Source organism: Balearica regulorum, chromosome 1 (assembly GCF_011004875.1).
Source record: "Balearica regulorum gibbericeps isolate bBalReg1 chromosome 1, bBalReg1.pri, whole genome shotgun sequence".
Classification (NCBI taxonomy): Eukaryota; Metazoa; Chordata; class Aves; order Gruiformes; family Gruidae; genus Balearica; species Balearica regulorum.
Window position 1 is genome coordinate 72,802,608 of NC_046184.1, and position 24,106 is coordinate 72,826,713.

The 24,106-nt window shown below is 41.0% G+C and overlaps 2 protein-coding genes across 3 annotated transcripts in view; both read left to right on the forward strand.

Moving 5' to 3' along the window:
- Window positions 1-506: 506 nt before the first annotated feature.
- On the forward strand, window positions 507-22,462 carry SLCO1C1 (solute carrier organic anion transporter family member 1C1). 2 transcript variants are annotated; one of them, XM_075757972.1, is made up of 14 exons: window positions 507-650; window positions 4,007-4,148; window positions 4,967-5,099; window positions 5,709-5,830; window positions 6,754-6,900; window positions 8,015-8,113; window positions 8,896-9,141; window positions 10,006-10,170; window positions 13,522-13,717; window positions 14,782-14,947; window positions 15,384-15,568; window positions 19,806-19,870; window positions 21,087-21,204; window positions 22,240-22,462. In XM_075757972.1, the coding sequence occupies exons 1-14, from the start codon at window positions 522-524 to the stop codon at window positions 22,460-22,462; spliced, it is 2,136 nt and encodes a 711-aa protein (XP_075614087.1). In that variant the 5' UTR covers window positions 507-521. The 2 variants fall into 2 exon arrangements, with proteins under 2 accessions (XP_075614087.1, XP_075614077.1); XM_075757962.1 differs by lacking the exon at window positions 6,754-6,900 and having other exon boundaries at window positions 522-650.
- Window positions 21,012-24,106, forward strand: part of LOC104642034 (solute carrier organic anion transporter family member 1C1-like) — a 35,328-nt gene continuing 32,233 nt past the window's right edge. Inside the window, exon 1 of the mRNA XM_075757951.1 lies at window positions 21,012-21,204. The gene's annotated coding sequence lies outside the window, so the exon portion shown is untranslated. The remainder of the gene's footprint in view (window positions 21,205-24,106) is intronic.

The following is a 24,106-nucleotide window of genomic DNA, read 5'->3' on the forward strand; positions in this document are numbered from 1 at the left end:
TCAGACGATTAGAGCTAATGTTTCAATCTAAAACAATTCAAGTCCCTCATTAACAGGGCTAGATTTCCTTTGATCTAATTACTTGATGTCCCAGATATATGGGAAATTCAGAGATCAGCTCTGAGAAATCTCTGCAGACATGGTCACGTCTAGAAATGAGGACTTACATATAGGCTTCAGAACTGTTGTTTAAATTGTTAACAAGCCTCATTTAGTCTCCCGGTAATGCTTGGTCAAATGTTCAATGAAATCCCATTGATGTTAGCTAGAGAATGAAGCTGATGACTGTTTGCTGAGTATGATTTAATCTTCATTATTATGGGCAAGTGGATTGCAAATTTCCATAATTAAACATCCAGTGCACTGGTCAGATTCTGTTGTAAAGTTCTATAATTACTGTTGTAGGGAAAACAGTACAGCGGGGTGTTGCTGTCACATGACGAGCTTTTGAGGCTGAGCTAATAGGATGCCCTTTTAAAACGTTCTCCATCTTTTCTGGTTTAGAGGCAGGGGATATCATCATGGAGATTTCATCAAAAGAAAATACTCAGTTTTTCTCAAACAACACAATCCTGCCTGTTGATCGATCTTCGTTCAAATCTGAATCTTCTGCATCCAAGGAAAAACAGTCATGTTGTGGAGGTATAAAGGTAGAGTAAGAGTTTTTGAATATTCCAGTAGGGACTTAGAAAACCTCTTCTTTTTTTTTTTTTTTTTTTCCGTGAATTGTCCCTTTTTCAGCTCTGATTATGTCTTGCTGAGTCAGTATGAAATTATTCAAGATATTTCTACATGACAAAAAAAGTCTGCGTCAGATCTGTATTTGCCTAACGTTTGGCAATGTTCAAACATAACATGTTGGTTGAGGCTTGCATGTTATGAGATCTTCAAGGGTCATCCTGAAAGGTCACTATATCTTCCTTATTGCACCACCTTATTTTCCTGAAGTTGAGAACAGAGTATCGGCAGACAGGTACCACAGGCAGCTGTTAGTACAGATTCCTTTTTTTAAGATCGTAGCCATGGTAGTCTTCTGGGCTCTGAAAAATAATAGTTGTATTATGATCCACGTGTCTGGAGGGCTATATAATTAAAGTGTTGTTTTAATATTCCTGATTTGAGAGAACTCTGCATGAGATGACTTTGAAACAGAACTGCAGAAGCATCGCCGCTGTATCTGCATTCATCTCACCCATGAGAGGTACTTTCTCAAGGCAAGGGAAGCTGCCTGCTTTAAGCCTCGTAACGTAGCTGTACCTGACGGTAGGACCACTGCACCTTGGAGGAGCGTTCCTCCCAGTATGGCACACCGGGGTACAGGAGGCTGCATGACGCTTTGTCTGCTGTCTCTACCTGCTTTCCAAAGCCAAGGCTGTAAAATGCTGACACTCTCTTTGGTGAGGTCTCAGTAAATCACCGTAAAACAAACGGTGAGATGAGATGATTTGAGTTATACAGAAAATGAGTCTTTGGCCTTGTCCAGTTCTTTTCATCTTGCACAGTCTTTATTTCTGCTGTTTTTTTTCACTCACACACACGTGCATCTACTTTCAGATATTAATCCATCTCCCAATACAGTCAATGACTTCAGCAATAGCTGACCTGAAGTCTATAAATTATACAAACCAGTTAAGATATTGCGGGATCAATTGTCTGATGACTACTATAAAAATATTTTGATTCCTGAATATTCTCCTCGATTTCTTCTGATCCGGTAAAGGCCCATAAATGGGGTCCTGTTTTGAAATAGAAGATGAGTTGTATTAATTAAATTTGTAGCATAATAGTAATTCTATCATTGTTCCTCCATTTGCTGCAACAATAATCCGATTCCCTTATTGAATAAACCTTCAGTCACAGATTAGTCAGTCAGGAATCAGCTTATTAGCTCCAAAAATAGAAAAGCAATAATATTTCAGCTCAGTGTCTTTCTGTTAAAAAATTTTGGTCTTCTGGAAACCCAAACAAATATGATTAACTTATTCCAGCAGGGACTTAGAAAAACCTCTTTTTTTGGTGAACTAACCCTTTTTCAGCTCTGATTATGTCTTGCTGAGTCAGTATGAAATTATTCAAGATATTTCTAAGTCACCAAAATGTCTGCTTCAGATCTGTATTTGCCTAACGTTACCAAAACAATACACAGATTCAGCAAGTGGTTTTTACCAATTATCAGCCTTCCCACATGTTAAAAATGCCTTTATTAACCAGAAGGATGTGGTGAAATATTTACTTACTGTCATTGACAAACCAGAGAAGTATGTGAAATCATGTGCACCTTTCTGTCCCAGCTCTGAATCGGGAGTGGTTTCCCACTGCTGCACGCAGTCTCCATCTTCCTCCCGGGACAGCTGCAAACCCAGCAGAAAGATTTGTGCCAAAGAGAGACAGAGGTGTTTGAAGTCATAGTTTGACCTATACTATTTCTCTGTGAAAAAAACGATTTGCTTTCACATTGCTATTTAAAACCCAAGGGGATAAACACACAGAAAATGTAAAATATTATGGCAATATTTTTACTAGAGAGCTCTTTGAGAGCCCTCACTGTGGGAAATAAGAACCAGACACTGTTTATTTACCCACAAGTGTTTCTGAAGGAGGAATAGCCAGCACTGCATCAAGTAGTATGTTGAATGTGACACAGAGATATATTTGAACCTTAACATAAGAATTTGCATTCAGCAGTGATGCCAGTGTTATTACCAACGTGCCTTGTCAAATGAGATGCTGTAAGGAGTATTGCACTGGAGGTGAGTACATCGCTTCAGAGCACCCGCTTACTGGAAGCGATTGCTCAGAGAGCAGGCCTGCGGAGTAGTAGGACAAGTGTCTAGACCTTTCTTTACATGCAACTTTACTTTTAATTTCTGGTTTAGGGTTCAGGTTTTGGGGTTTTTTTTAAGACCTTTTACAAAGAGCATCCCTATGTATTCAGTCAGCACAACCTGTATCTGAAGGTAGAAAGCAATGCTATGGTTTCCATGACCGATTGTGCAGTGTATGAGTATCCATGGAGCTTGTAAACTCAGTAAAGCTGGGTTCAGAGAAGGCAAATTTAGGCAATAGCTCTGCAGGAGTGAAACAGTTGGTGCTAAGGACCCTGCGCTGCCACTGTACGCATTTCAGGGTGGGGGGGTTACTTCAGAGGAGCTCTCGTCTTGTCCCAGAGACTGAAGAGCCATGAGCTGTTGAAGTGAACGTAGTGTCCTTCTGCAGCACATCTGCCAGTTTAATTTTGTGTAAAAGAGATTCAGTCTGCATGTTTGCAGAATGTACCAAAGCGCAGCGAAGAGGGTGGGAGTCTCATTTCCAAAGCCCACTCCTGATTGAGACTAACACACTGAAACAAATGCAGTGACAACTAAGAGAAAATAACTGCCTCTGCAAAACAAAAGGTTGTCCCCCAGCAAAATGCAGTGTGCACTCAAAAGAAAATGTGTGTATGAGAGCTTGCAAGAGATCTGGTGCGGAAAGGACGAGCCTAGAGGAGACTTGCCTGGCAGGTCACTGTTCAACTCATGGAGCCACGTAGCAGGAGGTAGAGGCTTCTCCCTCCTGGCTGCCCACAGCTTCAGTGGGAACAGCTTACCAGAACTGGACTCTCAAATCCAGCCGATTGCAAAAACCTATATTAGAAAATTCGCAAACAATAACTCACTTCCCCACCAATCCACACTTAACATTTACCCTCATCGTTATTGTGTAAGTAAGTTAGCCCCTCCTTAGAGAGATCAGGAGGGTGATATATGTCTCCATCTTTCAAAGCATCAGTAGCTTTGGCATCTACCTGAAACCAGCAGTGGCTGATAGCAAGTTCTGTTTATATCATTATTGCTCATAAGAAATGGACAAATTGGCAATCTAGCATTTCATAAAAAGTAGGAGAAATATTGGTGTGGTTATTTGGGAAGAGAAGAGGTGGGAACATAAGAATTGTTAAAAAAAAAATCATAAAGTAAAGCCTTCTGTACTGCCTGATTTTAATCACTGTCAATTTCTTTCACAGATATTTCTTGGTGCATTGTCTTTTGTTTATTTTGCTAAAGCACTATCAGGAAGTTATCTAAAAAGTACTATCACACAAATAGAAAGAAGATTTGATATCCCTTCCTCTTTGGTTGGCGTTATTGATGGCAGTTTTGAAATTGGTATGTACTGTAGAAACTCATTTTTGTTTTCAGAAAAAAACAATGATTCAATTTGTTGTGAAAAATGATTGTTTGAATCTTCTCGACTCATTAAAACTGAGCAAGATTCACTTAGTAAAAATCAGCATGACTGTCTGTATGATTATGTTGGATAGGATAGGGTTGTTAATACAAGCAATTCAACATAGTCCTAAATATTTTGTAATTCGATAAGCATAGTGTCTGGCTAATTAATACTAATAGAAATTTTGACTGTTGAATGAGAATTTACCTGCACAGATTTCTACTTTCTCTCTCTTTTTCGCAGTAATCCACCTTCCCCACAAGCATTTGCCCTTTGTGATTTATTCAGCAGCAAGAGTACAAACCTCTAACTGTAATCTACCTTCATTGTCCAGTCCATCGCCTTCCCTCTTGCACTAAGGTTTCTGGCATGACATTGTCTTGTACAATTTCAGATCACTCAATTTATCTCATGGGTGTTCAGTGGACTATGATAGTCATATTCAATGAAATCTTAGCCTAAGTATACAAAGCTCTGGTTTATTCCCTCTTTTCCTGTTTTCCTGGTTATTTGTTCTCTTCAGCTGGCACAGTCCTCTTCTTTTCCAGCTGCTTATCCAAAAGTTTATGGTTTTCTTATGACGGAAGGCATTGGGCTCCTGTAAGAATGCTTGGAAAGAGGGAGAAACACCAACCCCACACGCTCAGCTCTCTCCCCCGAAATCACTGCCTATACCACACACTAGGAATCGTTATTTTAGGGCACCTCTTATCACTAAGCCATAAAACTCAGTTTTCCTTTTGTACTCTCAAAGGGAACCTCCTAGTCATAATTCTTGTAAGCTACTTTGGAGCAAAGCTTCACAGGCCAAGAATAATCGGAGCAGGCTGCTTAATTATGTCAGCTGGAACATTCCTAATTGCGATGCCCCAGTTCTTCATGGGACGGTAAGTGCAAAGTGATCGGTATTTTCCAACTGAAAACTGAATGTTAGCTCACTAAAATATTTAGGCATTGATTGTGAAGAGACCCATAGAAATAGATATATGTGGATGTGGTTACTCAATTTAATATTTGTTATGAAAAGACATTACAACAGAGTAAATAATTTAACACATATGCTATTCTTGATTTATCATTTTATTAGTCTGTGGTCTTGATTGGCTACATTTTGATACAGTTTAAGAATTGTTGAAGCTTCAGTGATGAAGTGATGACTGAACTCAAGAAGACAATCTGAGTATCAAACAAAAGCCAGAGGATACACTGACCATCTGATAATCTTTTAGTAGAGATTCACGTGTAATAGCAGAGCAAAGCGCCTGTTAAACTGAAATGCATCACTGTGACACAGAGAGAACCGAAGGGACAATTTTCATGTATTACCACTGTATAAACCAAGTTCCATTTATCGCCTGTAAGCCATCACGGGCAACACTGGATGCAGATGAACTTTGCATTTAAGTGCTATGGACCTATCTCCCATGGTAGTAACAGATCTGCTTGCTTTTTCTTGTAAGTTGGGACAGTAAAAACCAACTTTGATTTACAAACAGGTATCGGTATGAAAGATTCCCTTCCACCATCAATTCAACTGTTAGCATCTCTCCATGTCTGCAGGATAAAAGCCAAACTCCACTCTCAGCCTTGGAAAAATCTCAAGCAAAAATAAATGCAGGTGAGAACAATCTCTGTTAAATGTTGTGATAAGCACACTAAAATGCATCAAAAGGCTCCCAAACTCTCATGCAATAATTTATTAGAATGCAAAAAAAAAAAAAAAAAAAAAAAGGCAATCAGACATATCTTTCCCACAGAAAAGCCAGATCTACTGGCTGAGGCAAATTTATTGAAAATAAATATATAATTGCCACTGACCACTGCCAAGATTTTTTCAGGCTGCAACATTTCCTCCAGCCTTGCCGTATCCTCCAGCAACTTTCTGCAGCTTTGTGGCTTGCAGAAACACCAGACAAGCTCCCATGGGAACCTTGGAAAGTCATGGTCCTCTTTCTACGGGGAAATGTTCTTTAGATCCTTGCCCCAGTGGAAATAGCTGCTTGGGTCTCCCAGCCTACAGACCCCTCTTCTTGTTTCTCACTGTTTTGCACATCACAAAGCTGTCTCCCCTCTGGGTGCATTGAGGTCCTTGTGGGCAAGGAGCCTTCCTCCCTGATGCCTGGCCATGAAGCTGTGGATGATCAAATCAAACCCCATCTGTCACAAAATATGTGTGTGTTTGCATCCTCATGCCTGTGGATTAGATGTGACTGGTAGTGCTCACTATCATCGATGTTTCCTAAATCCTTCCATCAGGAGATCCCAATTTTGGTTAGAAGGAAGTGAAAAAGTTTTCTGGAATGGGAAGCGGCAACAAATTTATAAAACTGGCCAACTAATATCTTTGGCTGAAGCAGTTCATGCTAAATGTGTGTCTACCTCAAGCTAACCGGGTTAAAATTGCCATCCCCACATCCCACGAAACATTATTCATAGTTTTCACACTGGTTTTCCCACATTAGAAGTATTTTAGAAGTCCTGTGCATTCAGTGGCAAAATGTTATGAAAAACACATCATTGTCTCTCTTGTGATGTGCCCAGGATGTGAGAAAGAAGCAGGCTCTTCCATGTGGATCTATGTTTTGCTGGGGAATCTTTTGCGTGGAATAGGTGAAACTCCTATCCAGCCTCTGGGAATTACATACATTGATGATTATGCCATTGAAGAGAATGCTGCCTTATACATTGGTAAAATAAATATTTTTTTTTTATCCTAATAAAAATATCCCCAGAAGAAACTGAGTCATTCTAAATAGTGGAATGAGTATTATTGACTTAACTTGCCCTGATTGTTTTGTTTGCATCATTCCAATATTAAAGTTTATTTAACAGTCATGTACACTCAAAGGACCAAGTTCCCCTTTAATTATACCAGCACAGTTCCATTATCTTAATTTGAGGAAAGAATTTGACCTTAGGTTCCTGCTGTTACCCTAATCTTCCTAATTCTTCTGGATGTGGACTGCTGAGCCTCTGTGCACATTCAGTTCTCTGGAAAGTGATAAAAAAACATGTACTTTTTTAAGCACTTAAAATAGAATTTCAGCAGGCACTCAAAACATTCCCTCCAGATTCAGGTAGAATTATAAACAATAGTGCTGAGGCTCTAAAAAGTTGGTATTACTGTTTTCTTGTTGTGTTCATTGTGTGAAGTCCTATTCACCTGAGATATTACCAAAAAAATCCTTCCCCATCAGCATCTCATCTCGACAAATTTCCAGCCTGGCAAAAGGCAAAAACTCAGATTCTGTCTGCAAAAGATTCAGTCTTCCCAGATTTGCAGATCAATTTTGAAAATTAAAAATATGTAGAAAGTTTGACTGAGGGTTTATTGAAACATGTTAATATGCGGTACCAAACCAAAGTGATCTTTCAGCCCATTCAGGGCCCACCCCAATTCAAAGTGATCCATGAACTTAAATAATTGACATTTACTTTCCCATTACTTTAAGCTAGTCAGCTAAAGAGTTTCTAGCAATTGTAGATTGGTGCTACTATTGAGTTTGGGCCATTAAGTTCCCTGACGTTCTTCTCCTTTGGCCTGAATTTAATTCTTTAATTGAATCATAACAAGAGGAAGTTGAAGTGTCAATCTAGTAGGGGAAATTTTATTGTCGGGTTTTTTTCTTCTTGAAAATGTTCTAACTTGTGTCACTGATGTGCCAGAGACCAAAGGTTGGCTCCGTATTTGAAGTCTGTATCACTTGTTACCCATCACGTGTCCTACTTTGTTCTTAGGTGCAGCAAGAACCAATGCTCTTTCTAACTCAGAAGCGTAACAATCCCATGTTTTCTATTGCAGGCTGCGTACAGACGGTTGCAATTATAGGGCCGATATTTGGCTTTCTTCTAGGATCCCTGTGTGCCAAACTTTATGTTGACATTGGCTTTGTAGATCTGGGTAAGTCAGAAAACTCAGGTTTTAAAAATTCAGTCAGGTTCCAATGTACCTATTTTAGGCCAAGAACTATGTGGTTAACTTCTAGGCATAAGGGGCTAGCGGGGGTAGAGCAGGCACTTTATGAAACAAAAAGGATGATAGCAATGCAGTGTCCTGTGCAGAAAAGTCTAGAAAGAAAGATGGGTATGGAGGAAGTAGGAGGCCTGACTCTTCCTCAGCCCCAGCAGATCGACGGCTGGTGCCCCCCAGGAGATAGCCGGGTGAGGAGGAGCTGGAGGGACAGCAGGCACCAGGAGGAGGCAGGGCTGAGGCTCAGGATCCTGCGGAGAGCTGTCTGCATGCGTTTTGTAGTACAGTGCCATTGCCTAGGAAAGCCGTCTTCCAACAGGTGCCGGGGCTCCTGACCGCATTCCTCCTGAGAAAACACCTTCCACCACGTTTTTCCCTGGCACTTTTTGTGCAGAACAGCCTGGCTCAAGCAAGTGCGTGGCCACCTGGACTACCCCATGTGCTGGGCCTTGCAGCCTCTCTGGGGACCCTCAAGTGGCACGGCTGGGGACCCCATGGTGTCAGGGGAAGGCTGCTGCTGTGTCACGGGAGTCAGCAAGTCGTTATCGCCACCCCAAAATTGCTCCTGTAACACTGAGAGAGACACACGGCACAGCTAAACCTGGCGGGGGGGGAGCGTGGACACCTTTGGAGAAAGTTCCTGCAAATTTATTTTCATTTATTTGTTTGGCTTTTTTTGTTTTGTTGGTTTTTTTTTTTTAAACTTTCTCCAGACAGTATAACAATAACTCACAAGGACGTGCAGTGGGTTGGAGCCTGGTGGCTGGGTTACTTAATAGCGGGTGTGATTAGTGTTCTGGCTGGCATCCCCTTCTGGTTCCTGCCAAAGCACCTGCCAAAACCAGAGAGCAGAAAGGACTCCAGTACCTCTTCTGAGCAGTCAAAGTTCATCACTGAGGATAACAAGGAGCAATACAAATCTTATCAACAGCAAGTGAAGATTGCTGAGATGGCAAAAGGCAAGTCACTAGAGTTATTCTCCTGACTGTTGAGTCTCTCTCTTACTAGCTTTTATACTTTATACCTTCTTTATAGCATCTTTAAATGGCCTCAGAATTACTTTTTTCCCTCAGGTGTCACTCTCCACCTAACTAGCAAGCCCAAAAAGGATCTTGTCATCGTTCCCTGGACCTGCTCTCGCATGCAGAAATTTTCCAGCTGAGATTTGTACATTTATACTAGTGGCCCAGCAAATATCATGAAACTCTGCAAAAAATTTTCATTCACAGATGTTGACTGTGTTGCAGAAGTGGGGATCAAAAATATGACAATCTCAGTTTCCGCTAGACCTTTTTCTTTAAGGTCATTCATTAGAAAAAACCATACAATACGTAATCAGAATAAGGATGGGCACAGATGATACAGTATTTTAGGGGCTGTCCAGATTTAGACACGAGCTGTTTTGCATAATTACATTTCTTTCGCCCTACTTTGCCAAAAGCATTTTCCCTCAGTGCTTGAATCTGTAACTCACTATGTCTGTGCTTACTGTCAGCTGTGCTCAGCTCCCTCTGCCCCCAAATTAAACTAAAATGTTCTGTGGCTGTTGAGGACACATAGAAATCAAATCAGTCCTGTTTTATGATTGAAAGAAGATATCTAAAATAAGATGGCTCTTCTGGAATATCGATGCTTAGTATTTTGCTCTACCGTTCCCGCATCCAGAAATGAGGGAGCTCTTAGGATCATCATGGGACTTCATGGATTCCTTCTGAAATGTTCTGCAGTCCTTCTTCGGAACATGCAAACGTGTTGCAAAGCATTATTCACAGCAGTTATTCTCTCTCTGGCCTGATCGTCGTATCTGCTATTTTGTCTTGCAGACTTCTTGCCATCACTGAAGAACCTCTTTGGGAATCCAGTTTACATTCTGTATTTGTGTGCAAGTATCATTCAGTTCAATTCTTTAATTGGCATGGTGACATATAAGCCAAAGTACATTGAACAACAGTATGGGCAAACATCTTCAAAAACTAATTTCGTTATAGGTAATGCTATATCTGTTTCTTGATATCTTTAAAATGGACATTTTAAGAATGGCATATACATACACATAGGGAAAAATGGATTTTTTTTAGCATATGTTTGTTTCTTCTCTTTTCCTTTTCTGGCTTTAAGTAGTAGCTCACAGAAGGTAAGTTATTTCATTTCTGCTTTAGCACGAGTTAGCTCTGAGTTTATCTATGCCAGAATTACTGCAAAAGATTACATTCTTTGATAATTTATTTCCCATTTTACTGGAAATTTGAAAAATAATGTATGTGCAGCACAAGAGAATAATTGAAAAGAGAATTAATTTTAAAATACTTTACATAAATTTGTCATCAGACAGATCTGTTCCCTTGCTGGCTTCCCATTTATTTCAACGAAATGAAGATCAGCTCAGTGAGTGCTAAAGAACTGACCATAACATAGCTGTGATATTGCCAGTGATTTCTTACTTTCTGAAGAGGCTGGTGTTAAATAAAAGGAAGTCAATGTCATAACAGTGACCACACAACACACGTGTTAAAAACCTAATATTATCTCAGTGCAAGGCTGGTGAAGGAAAAATAGGTATTTCTGTCCTAACTTTACCTAGGAGCCTTTCTCTGTTGTGATGTTTGTCTCCCAAGCCCTCCCGTCCAGCATGAGAGACGCTGCCTCTGCCTTTGGGTACCAGAGTGGCCATTTTTGGAGATGTCTTCAGGATGGAGATTTCACCGCCCAGTTGCTGAACCTGCACGCAGGCTTGGGCTCAGTTCCTGAGGTCCAGGGATTCAATAGCATTAGACAGCAAAGAGGTTTACATCTATCCAATACAGAGGGAACTGCCTTGTTTCACAGCAGCATTAGTTGCACAGCAACGGAAGTATATATATGCAGAAAAGCTGTATTGATCCATTGTGCTATGTTAATTCCTTAAAGATAGAAGCTGGAATTTCCTGGCACGAAACTCCTCAAAGCAAGGAGAAATCTTCAAGCATAGTCAATAGCCAGTGAAAGTCCAGAAAACAATCCCTACATTCAGTACAGTACTTCTCATTGTATTTAAAGATTTTCTGGAGTTAAGCTTTCAGGTATGTGCAAACTGAGTGAGGATTAAGATCCATCTGATTTCACAAAGCATAGGGACTATATCCAACAGAGAATGTGCAATGGCTTGGCTGGGGAAGGATCCTGGCTGAGTGGCCGTCCCTGCAATAAGGTGGTTTTCCTTTCTCTCTCAATCCACCCTTGCTAAGAAAGCTGAGGGCTGACTAGAACTAAAAGGGTCTATTTCCCTTTCTCTACCTCTTTTCCTATTTCTTCTTCTTTTTTTTTTTTTAAAACAATTTGTATCACCATCTTTCTGAGAGATACCAAAATTCCCAGAGCAATTTGAAGCACTATTTAAAAAAAAAAAAAAATCAGCTGGAAGTCATAAGAGGGTATTTCTCAGTAGTCACAACCCAAGGAATGTGCAAGAAAGTAAAATGACTCCTGCTGTGTTTGTATGATTTTCCTTAAATATACACACTTTGCTTCCCCCCCACCTCATGATGCCAGTGTCAAGCAATGGAGTTATCCATAAGGCTACAAGACAAAGGCATGAACAAAAGGGGGGCGTAGGAATGGGCAGGCAGAGTGCAGGTGCATCACACAGCTCCCAGTCCCAATCCCAGCCCCCTCGTCCAAGCAAAAGAGACCAGGAAAACCAGAAAAAACTGTTCATGTGTGACATTTTGCATGCTGCTTCTAAATCCCCTGAAGTACAAATTTCGTGTATGTGCAGAGTGAAAAATGCAACCCCCGTGAAGCTTCCTGAACCTCGTCAGTAACTGACCTGGGCTCATGTACTCTGCCAAGATACTGACTCCTGAGTTTGCTAGATAGACTAAGGATCTTTCCCAACACCAAACGTACCTACTAGCATCTCTTCTGAGCACTGATTTTTTTCCACGTGTACAGGTGGATCAAACGCTGACTCGAGCCAGAAATGTAAAGGTTCCAGTGCACATTCTAGCAGGCAGATTAGACTCTAACAATGTAAACTGGTGTTTTACACCAAATCATTTGAAATCATATTATAATACCCCCAGTCCCCTGAAAAAATTTCTGAAACTTTATCTGCTATATAAATGCATGTATGCTTTGGTACTTGCTTGTGTTTTGTAGGCTCGCTCAGCTCAGCACTGCTAAGTGTGTCAGCATGAAATAAAAGCTGCAAAGCGCATGTGCAGCCTTGTGCGAGGGGGGAATTCAATGTGCTGCAACTGGCTGGTAAAGCTGGGAAATAATTTTCAGTAACAATGAAATCCAGCATAGGGCACCCTGCTTGACTGTGTAGTATCATTTATGTCAGTCTTCATTTTCATCTTTTTTTGCATGTACTGATTGGAATGTTTTGGGGTCTTGTTGTCCATGTCTGTCAATATGGACACTGCTTTGAGCAAAGCTGTCCAGGTAAGGATTAATGGTCACCCAATGTTACGTTTCCTTCAGTGCTCTTCCACTTGATTGCCTGAAGGCTGATACGAGAGAGCCCATGGGGTATCCCTGTCTTTCTGCTGTTCCAACACTCACCTAAGGGAGCGTTTCAATAACCAAAACCAGAGAAATTCCCCCACTTTCCCAGGCACGCAGGCGATGACATACCACTGGCTTTCTCCCTCTCGGAGACTTCTCTGGGGCGTTACCACTTTCATGGCCGAATCAAAACAGAAAAAAAGCAGGTCTTGCTCTGGATTTCATAACACCATAGGCAAAACTGAACTTGCCCTCTAGGAACGAGCAGTTCAGGCTCCTCCTGTCAGTGGGAAAGGGAAGGACAGGAGCTGCCCTGGAAAGCCAGAGCAGGGCAGCTCCAGAGAGTGGCCCCTGTTGCTCCTACTGTTGCTATAAGGGTGAAGGACACAGGGAAGGTCTATAGCAAAGCCCCAAACTGTGCAGTGGGACGGTGGCTGCCTTGGCTGCCCTAAGCAGCACGATACCCCAGGCAACTTCTCTGTGCCCAGAGCAGCTCTTGTGAGAAACAGCACTAAAAGTATTTGAATTAATGCTACAATGATCCCTCCGCTGACAAGCTAACAGTGGAGAAAACCACCTACCTTAAGAAATTGGAACATCATTGTCTAAACCTTATGCATAATCTGTCTGTCAAAGAACTAGCAAAGAAACATTTCCCTGGGAGCAAGTTTTTAAAAGCAGTCCCAGCGACTTCGTAGGAACAATCCAAGTCTGGACAAATAAAACACCACGACTGACGATTTTTCATGTTTTATTGCTTCATCTTATTGCTGCTGCTGTTTTTGTGGCTGAGGAGGATAGTCCATTGAACTGAGGTTTTCATTAATACAGATTCTTCTGTTTGATTGCAGGTCTTATCAACATTCCTGCTGTGGCCTTTGGCATATTCTCTGGGGGACTGATCATGAAAAAATTCAGAATCAATGTTTTAGGGGCCGCAAAACTCTCCCTGGGATCATCTTTCTTTGGTTACCTTTTGCTCCTCTCATTATTTGCAATGGGCTGTGAGAACTCTGATGTGGCCGGACTGACCGTGTCATACCATGGGTATGCTGGGAAGGGCACACTTCAGCATAAAATGCTATTGCAAACCAAATTCCTTCCTCATTTTACTCCACAAAGTATATATTTTTGAAAAGAGAATGACTGACCTAAATATGCTTCCCAGAAACTTGATTCAAAGCAGTGGAAACTGCTCCATCTACTCCAGCAGGCATTGTGTCAGAACCCTTTTGTGATTGTTGCCTTCAGCCCAGAAGGGTTTATGCCACTAGTGCAGATTATTTTTCTGATTACTTTTTAATTATTATTGCCATGGGACCCATCCTTTGAGCCTAGAGATTTCTGGAAATGTGAGGAGCTCAGTAGGGGGGGTGAGATTCAATTAATTGTTCCTTGCCTCTGTGTGCTGCTGAACAACCCATGGCATTTAATAGCCTCTGAACCCAAAACCTAAGGATTGATGGATTAACCATGAGTGAGCCATGACGTTAACTGTGAGGTACACCTGAGGCTCCCACTTTTTGGTCACGTTTGCCCACGCTATTACTCCGTAAAGCTCACTTTTGGGAGGAGTTTCCAGCACCGACTCCACAGCAGCCCCAGGAGCTGCTCCACTGGTGACTTCAGCAGCGGCTGGCTGAAGTTGGTGGATAGCTCTCGTGCAAGGTATCAGACCCTCAGTTTGGATGAATCCCATTCTGATAATTTCTTCACTAACTTCTACAGCGACCATTTCCCATGAGTAACTCAATCCCCTTTTTGTCACTGGAGTCATCAAACTTTTTTGTCCAGTTTTGTTAATAGTGCATTGATAACTAGATAACTAAAATCTTAGAAAAATCTGAGAAAATGCATGAATAGAAATTGTTAGCTGTCCCCCTTAATAAAGTAGCTACTAGTAGGTGGTATGATATTGTGAAAACCTTTTGATAACAGAGAAATAAGAATTTACACTGCTGCATGGATGTGAAGAGACAACACCTTAATGGACTACAGACCGAAGGTCTGGCCAGGTGCACCTGGCAGAGAGCATAACTCACAATTTGATAATGATTTCTTCTACATCTGCTAGAAAACATCATTGTAATTTCTCTTTTTTTTTCCCCCAGAACTAAATGGACAACTGATTACGAGCAAGCCCTGTTTTCGGAATGCAACTCGGGCTGCTCATGTTCCAAGAATGACTGGGACCCCATCTGCGGGGCAAATGGAGTCACCTACATTTCTGCTTGTCTCGCCGGCTGCCAAGCATCCAACGGCAGTGGGAAAAACACCGTAAGACAATCTTTCATTTCCATGTGTGATGTGGCAGTTTTCCTAATACAACCAGTTCTCTCAGAGTAAGTGGATTAAAAGTAAGGCATGTCCTCTCCGGCCCTAAAGTCCTCAGATATTTTTAGCAATCTGCCACCCACATTTAAAACTTTCTCAATTGGACTTTCCAGCAAAAATCCCAAGCAGAGAATGTAGGAAGGGTTTTTCTTATCTGTTGATTACCAACCCTGTTTAAAACACACACTAAACACATTCATCAACAGTAGGTACTTTCTTTATAAATTTCTCCTTCAGTGAACAAGCCTTTTCCTTTTGAAAAACATTTTCCTGTTTGGATTTAAACTTTTGGCTACCCAGAAAAGCATAATGTGCAATTCCTGCACATCCACGTCTCCGCTGTTTAGGTTATTATACATTTTTGCCTGCTGTCTTCCAGGTATTTCTTAACTGCAGCTGTGTGGGAACCTTGGAGTCTCCTTCACGAAGCTCCTCAGCTGTGGTGGGACCATGTCAAAAAGGAAATGAGTGTCCAAAAATGTTTCTGTATTTTCTAGTAATATCGGTTATCACTTCATATACTTTGTCAGTAGGTGGCACACCTGGATACATACTGCTTCTAAGGTAAGAAATCATTTCTGCTAGCATTGCCAAATGTTTTCAAGGTGTTTTGACATTTGTAACTGGGTCTCGCTCCCCCCCCTTGTACTGTGAAATGTTTTCAGATATGCAAGGTGGCTTTTAAAATGTTTGGGGTTTTTGGGGGTTTTTTTGCTATTGAAAGGCTTCTTCATAATTTGACAATGAGTTTTCTACCATTGAAGCAACAATGTGCTTATGATTACCTCTACCAGCAATACGTTTCTGGTTATAAACATGATATAGGAGGCCTGGTTATCATTTATACCAAATTCCACTTCCCTTAATGCCTTTTAGATTACCAGAAGGGTGTTAAATGGCCTCCATGCAAATGGAAATTAGATCTGCACATGCCAGTGTGTGCACATGTATGCTTATAGGTAGCCAGTTTTCCTCATTTGCTATGGATACCGATGCACAGCTACACAGAGGTGATCTAACCCAACCCTCTATATACACTCAAATCTTCTCCTCTAGTCCATTTTATTATCCCACATAATTGTTCTGTCCCAGGTTTCTCTCTTCAAAACAAAGATAGATTTAGCATGAGATGTGGGGTTTTTTTCTGTAGTAATAATCACGGGTTTATTAAATGCTTGTCCCAAGGGATTGTTCCAGTATTTAACTGCTGGAACTATTTGTCCATCACTGAGTGTAACCTTTTAAGCTAATTTTAGAAAGTGCAAAAGAAATATAATACTTCCAGCGATTAATCTGGATTTTTGTCAGCTTCTTGCAATTTTTGGATTCTAAGTGCTGCTCCGCTCTGTTTTGGAAAGCTTTCTTTCTCAGTTCCTCTTTCCAAATTATTTCCAGATGGGTACATTCTACTTCTCAAACAAAACAATGGTAAATACAGTTTAATTAATCTTTGTTTTTGTTATGTTTTCTTACCTCAAAATTCTCTTTGCTTTTGAATGAAATTTTCTGGAACAGGCTCTGTCTCATTGCCAGTGTCTTTGTATCACATGGAAAAAGCCAGTGCTAGAACTGGCCGAATATAGGCTATATGGAAAAAAACTAAAGAAAGAAATGTAACTCCAGCTATGGTTCCAGCACAGTCCTTGAACCAAAAGTAATATTCACACAGACTTTCAGAAATGGTTGAGGTGAGGATCCTTCTCCACTGCCCTCCACAAACACTGCCAGTGAGGTATATGACTTAAACCATATAAGCTGCATAGCTTTCCCCACCCACCTTATAGGGTTACCATTGAGCACTGCAAGAACACACAGCATCTCTCTCTCTCTCTCTCCTCCTCTCCAAGGAGTCACTCCAAGAAGAACAATCATATTATAATTCATTTTAGACAATTTTTACTGAACCTTATGCACCACTGAAACTGTCCATGCACCAAGAGGAGGATGATTCACGAGCTGAGAGCTGGTAGCAAAGCCTTTGGGATTTCCACCAGATCGCCCTCTCTGGTTGCTTCTGACACAGGGGGATGTTTTGTTGTATAAATATGGGCATAGGGATATGTAGGGATGCAGTTTCTTTCCCCTTTCCCTCCACATGATGTCCCATTTCTAACCATAAAACCTATGGTAGAAAATGTACAGATACGGTACCCCACATGGCCTTGACACAATCGCTGTGCTCAACCTCCTGCTTTCCATCTTGTCTCCACTGCAGAAGTGTCTCGGAGGAGATGTTCATAACTGAGCACCTACGAGCTTAAATCATACAGAGTTGCTTGCACTTCTCAACCCTAAGAACTTGCTCTCAGGGGACTTAATGCATAATGGATTTATTTAGAAAAGCTTAGAGAGGTTTTCAGTAACGATACTAAAACATTTTGTTACATGAAATCAGCAAAACAACTTTATTGGTTCTGCTCCAGAGCTTTTATTTCTGTTGAAAAATCATTTTACTTTGAGAGACATTTAATTGAAAATGAGAAGTTATATGTTTTTCTGCTGGATTGAAGGCACCCAAATCTGAAGTGCAGCTAAGTAAAACATGTTTCAGTAAGTTAAATCCTTTTTTTTTTTTTCTCTGCAAATGCCCTGTGGGCACAATTCCACTTTAAGCTCACGCTTGCTTTTCTGAAATCCATCGATGATTGGCTTTCCCTAAAAAATCTGTCTGAACTGAAAGTGTGCTTCTGTTCCCAGAAAGAAAATAAATGCTCTTTGAAAACAAATAGTCTCAAGGTCAGGTTGCAGACTTCATTAAGTATTTTTTTTTTTCCAATTATCTGTTTTTAAAATCATTCAGTATTCAGTCAGCTCTGATAAGATTCCAGCACTTAAGCAAGCTGATGTTTTCAGATGAGCAAATATCGTTGCACCTGCCATGGAGCACAAATACAGCTAAATCCCTAAAAGCCTATAAGATTTAGTGACATTTACTTCAAGGGTGTACATGACTGAAATCATTGACATATGCTTACAGCTAGTGACTGAGTCATTTGCTGAAATGTCTTTTTAGTGGTATTAGACTAATTACAATTGCCAAGGAACTTGGGAAAGCCCTGAATTTTTGGAGAAAAAAATCCCTGCAATTCAGATAGCTGTTGTTCAAGAACAGGCTATTAATAGCAGGTGATTAGGCAGTGAAAAGGAAGTCTCAGATCCCCCTGAGAGGTTTGGCTCTCACTCAGGATCTTAAAGAACTTGTGTTTCCGTGCAAATACAATATAAATGCTCAAACAATTTTTTTCCATCTGAAAAAGATTTTTTTTTTTTTTTTGCAGGATATAAATCCTATGAAACACATAATAAATATTCAGTAATTGGTTTTGTTTTCCACTTTTTGTTTTCTAAGCTCTCGCATTTGGTTGAAAGGACTTCTAGGCTGCGGCTTGATTGTGTAACATGTATCTGATAGGAGGGCAAAACACTTCTTCCAGCTGAAAATTGTATTGCATTCATGCCTGCATAGATGGCAGCGACTATATAAGCCACAATATAACAGATTGTATGATGATAATCCATGATCAGGGCATTAGAAAATAAAGCGCTCAGATTGCAAAATGAGATGCATGCAATGATTTTTTGACCATGGTGCTTTGTTGTTGTTTCCCATATATGTCCTTCATGTCCTTTTCCATTTTCACTAAATTAAGGGAAGATGACCTGAATATCATTTACAATATGGGTTCTTAATGCTGGTTTGGCAGTTATATTGGGAAATAATAAAACATCACTGGTGTGGAAGAAAAAAGCTAGTTCTGCAATGTCTTTATTATTTTTAAATGATATTCCCAATTATATGAATTTCTGCAGAAGCTGAGTCCGTCCTAGTTCAGAGCGCATAGAATGGACCTCCAAAGTGCTATGTTTATCCATAGTGACAACTGAATTTCAGTCCTTTTTTTTTTTTTCCCCTTCTTTTTGTATTCAATAGAAAGACTGTGACAACAGGGAGTTTTATCAATTGCCATAATGATACACATGTGTTGCTCACCCCACATATCAAGCACGTCCCAATTTAATCCTGTGACTGGGACTACTCATGCTAAAAGTAAAGCATGTACTCAGCTTCTTGCTGGATTAGGTATTGTAATAGGCAGTCTGATACGTGCTGGGTGAAACCGCACGCTTGAGCAGCTGGTGAGGTTAGCAGCAGATGAGTCCTACTGATTTGAGTGGCTCCACGTGCACACCGCTGCTAGCGTGGATGTGAAAGGCAGCTGTTTTCCTTCCCACCACCTCCACCCTCCTAGAAGAGCCAGGACGCTGAGGCTGGAGCAGGGCTGATCTGGAGCCAGAAGGACTGATGTCTGTGCTGGCCCCCCTGCTGCAAGCTCAGGAAAGTCCAAATGCAAATGGTGTGTTCTGTCAGAGAGTGGTTTGGAGGATGTACCTTTACGGGAGGTGTGATCCTGATCTAGATACAGTGCGATGAAAATTGAGTCCCTAAATGCCTTGTACTAGCCTGGGTCATGATCCACAATTTCAGAGTGTTTAGCTGAATAAGACTATCCAATGATGCATGATTTCACAGCCAATTTTCTTGCCCTGCATTAGTAACTCCTAAGTGCTGGTATTATCTGAAAATTCACCACCTTCTTAAAATGTGATATTGAACATAGAAGTTCAGAATTCCTATATACTGTTCTGATTTTATCACATAGTTCTGTAATTCTATTAAAGTCAGTGTCAGTAAGGAGGAAAAAGTTACATTTCTTTCCTTCCTCTTGCTTTCTATTTGTGTTCAAATTATCCACAATCAATTCTTTATTTCTATTTAACACCATTTTTTAATTATTTTTAGATGCATTAAACCACATTTGAAATCATTTGCACTTGGTATCTATACCCTGGCAATAAGAGTACTTGGTAAGTCCATTTGTACTCTTGGGTCTCTTTTAATATACTCCTCACTAATTGTTTATCCTAGAATTAAACTTCAGTTGTTGGAAAGAACAATGTCTAAATGACAAGTTAATATTAAATGATTTTTTTAAAAAAAACAACTAGGAAAAGAATTGGAAAAAGGAAGCAACTTTGTATGTCATAAATCGTATAACTGTGTCTTAGGTGTAATAAAAACACACATAACTTCCATAGAGGTGACAAGTCATCCTTTGGGCTATGAAGCTAACATCAAAATTACTTCTTGTCTCTCCTTATTCAACAACAAGCACAATAGAACAGCTACGGCTCAGAATTATTCTAAGTACAGGCATGCCTGAGGGCAGGGTTCACTGCAGCCTTGTGGTAGAGCCACCTATAAGTTCTCTCTAAAATCAAGGGTACCATGAGATATCAATGAACTGGAAACTCTAAAATGCTCTAGGTCTTCATAAAAAAGGTAAGAATTAGCAAGAAGCAAGTCACTTATTTAAATAGAGCAGACTTAGATGAGCTGGATGAGGCCAATGAAATGATGTCAGTACAAGCTGTTGGCTGCTTTCTCACAGCTTTGCAGGCCAGGAGTTTTCCTCCACACTTACTTTCTTCTCCAGCAACCATGGCTGGCTCTCCAGGTTGCACAAAGTCCACGATGTCCCCATTAGCACCTGAAGTAAGGCTTTTCCTTTCTATCACCCACAAGCACTGCAGCAGGTTTGCCCCTGCCACGGCAGGATCTCAGGATACTTGCAGGATACTTGTAGCCCCACTGCAGGCTCCCAACCCCGCCGTCTCTCTCCCTCCTCACCCATGCCACCCAACACACAGGACACTCCCCACCACCCAAGCTGAACAGGCTCCATCGCTCTCAAGAAAGGAGACGTATCTCCTTGATTTTTTTTCTCAGAGAGGTCCTGCAGGGTGAGCAAACCAAGCCATGGCCAGCAATCCTTCCGCTGACTTCCACAGGCTTTTTATGTTCAGCTGCATTTCCTCCCCACCCCAGTTCCCCGCAGGGAGGAAAGGGCGGTGTATGCCCGGGCAGCACAAGGCAGGACTTCTCAAACCAGCAAACAGTATGGAAGTGTCATTGCTCTTCAAAAGATTTATTTAATGTTCTACATGAACATGTCTCTAGATCAGAACTGATCACCCTGGAAAGTAACCTTCTTGCCTCTATTTATTTGTTAAATACACCCAGCGGGAATTCCAGCCCCAGTGTATTTTGGAGTGGCCATAGATACCACTTGCCTGAAATGGGGAAGCAAAAGATGTGGGGGAAGAGGAGCGTGCAGACTCTACAACTCCAGTGCACTCAGGTAACAGCTCTTCTCCATTCATTCTTTAACTTGTGTTCTTTAAGTACAGCTACACCTGGCACTGGTAGAAGAATTTCTGTCAGAAAATTTGAGTGAAAGATTTGATGCCAAATAAAAGAGTCTGACTAGCATTATTAACAATAATGCTCAGGTTTTAGCATTCTCTTTTGGTTTAGTCTCTCTTTTTGGGAGGTCTTCTTATTTCAATATCACCTAGAAATATTTAGGTCACTTGATTTTTTTTCCAAAAAAAATGTTAAGATCTCGATTTTATGCTAAAGCTTCCCCCACTTTTTAAAAACTCTGCTGTGAAAGTGTGTGTGTGTAAGTAAATAAGTAAAAGGATTGTTAAACGTCATCATTGCTCCATGTTGGAGCTGGACCACAAAAAGAAAGGGTGCCACAAAGCATGCTTGGCTTATTTAGAGGCTTAAGCACAGTGTGGTCTTTATCAATTTATTGCTAGAGGAGAGTAATTATCTGAGCTGCATTCATGAAAAGCATTACCAGAAATGGAGAAGGGAGTAGCAATGGTAAAAGGAAAATGAGACAATACATTGCCACCTCCGGGAAAAAACATGAAGGGAGGGTACATCTTGTTTTGAAAATTTGAAGAAAAGAACAAAAGCTCAGTTAGGACTCATTACTAACAAAGCATAATGATGTTATTGTTGCTACTGTTGTTGTTACTGTCATTATGCCTGCAAAGGAAAAATACCATCAAATGGTCTTGGTATCATTAGTACTGTTTATGACGCAACCAAAAAATAGACTACTTGCCCTAGAAATATCAGTGTTATCCTCATTGAAGCACATTGGGGTGGAGGAGGTCAATCAATGCCTGAGATGCTTTTTTGGCCACACACAGCACAATACCTGACCTGGGTGAACTGGCAAACTCATCTCCAGGGTCATCACCTTGCTTGAACATCTTTCTTACTCAGTCTTACCGCATGAAAATATGAATGTCTCCTCAATGCCTTCTAGTCGTATGTTGCCTTTGAAATAGGCTCTGATCAATCATTTCTCTCTCAGGTACGTGTACCTGGGGCTGACTTTGGTGTTGGGCACAGTGTCCATTTTCTTCAGTGTTGCTGTCCTTTGGGTTCTCCGGAAAAGGTCTTCTCCACAAGATGAGACCCTCTCAGCCAACGGGGAGAGAGGCGCCTGTGGGACAAAGAGTAGGAAAGATAATTTTGTCAATAACGACTGTTTAATTCAGACAACTTACTGGCCAGAAAAGGAGACTAGACTTTAGGAAGACTGAGATCTCCATCGTGACTTTACCCAGTGAGTGGTGTTCCAGGCAAAAATTTATCATCAGTGAAGAGGTATCTTAGTAGCCACCCTGAAAGCATTCACCTTCATGTAATTTTCACTGTAAACACCAAAAGCAAAGATAACCATTTCAGCATATGTACAGCTCTGAAAACACTGCTCACCATTTGTCCTCCTGAGTCAGTGCCACTCAAGTGAGGGGATTTGTTACAACTGGGGAGGTGCAGCTTGCTCTCTTGTCAAGAAGCCAGTTTTATGGCCCCCCTCAGCTCCATCCCTCCTTGTCAAGCTGCAACAGCCGCTGATGCCCCCCTCGGCTTTCTTCTGCGTGTGAGGGGTAGGGGGGAGGCTGCAATGCAGACCTCTCCACCATGGTACCAGCCCAAGAGGACCTGGTGCACAAAACCCAATGTGGCAACCTGGAAGGTGCAGGGGTATTCTGCACATAGCCCGCTCTTGTAAGTAGTGCAGAACGGGGCAGGAGGAAGGTGGAAGGAGAAATCAGCTACACGCTCTGGGCATCTTGTGAATTCAACCCATAACTCTTAGGGCATGAAATGTTGTGGTTAGGGATTCTTTTTCAAGTAGCTCTGTTATAGCACAACTCTAACAGCAATAAAACTTGTCATTACAGTCAAAGAGACCACAAGAGTATCGTCCAAAGGAAACTGGAATAAAAATACAGCTTTTTTAGGTTTCCAGCAGTTTCTCAGCACTTGCTAGTACTCAGTGTACTGAATAATTCCATGCATTTTGTGCAATGTAATAACACCATGATACAAGATATATATGATTTATTTTGTAAAAAGCTATGACAAGACAGCTTGGGAACAATAAAATGAATTCAAAGACGAGGTGATTTGGGGCTTTTCCTTCTAATTTATTGTATTTGCTAGCTGAAACTAAGACATGTATCATAGTATCATTTTATATATCATTTTTGAAGTTTGGAAATATTTGGTAGTAAATAAATTTGGGATGGGGAGTACAATGGAGAGCAGTTTAACATGGAATGAAATCTGAAGAATGCTTGCACTGAAAAATATGACAGCACCACTACAAATGATGTCCTTTAAAGGAACTAGAATTTTAAAGCACATGATGAAAGGTAGCCTTCACCTTTCATCATAGTATTGGCAAAACAATCTCATATCACATTGCTTGCATCTCAACAGTGACTGTAGATAGTCTGCTGCCTGGCAGCTGTGAAGCTTCTCCTGTGGGACACATGACAAGGGGCAGATGTATAAGAATGGGGTTTACTGAGCTTTGTGGATGATAAATGCTTACAGTGTGCCATTAGGGAACTACTTAATCCATTCAACAGGAATACCAAGAATAAGGATGTTGCTTAAGCACCACGTATCTGCAGAAGGTAAGGGTTTAAAGCCATCACTTGGGAAAATGCTGTTGTCAGAGGAAGGACCAATGCCACCCAACATTTTCCACATGGATGAGTGTTTAGGCAGTGGCCTAGATATGGGAGACCCGGTTCCCTGTCCCAGCTCTTTGTCCTCCCAGGTGAGCGTCAGAGACTACAGGCAACGGGGTACTGGAGAGCTGTCACTATTCACTTTGCCTTGTACAACTGTGTATTGAACTAAATTTACAAAATTAAAATAAT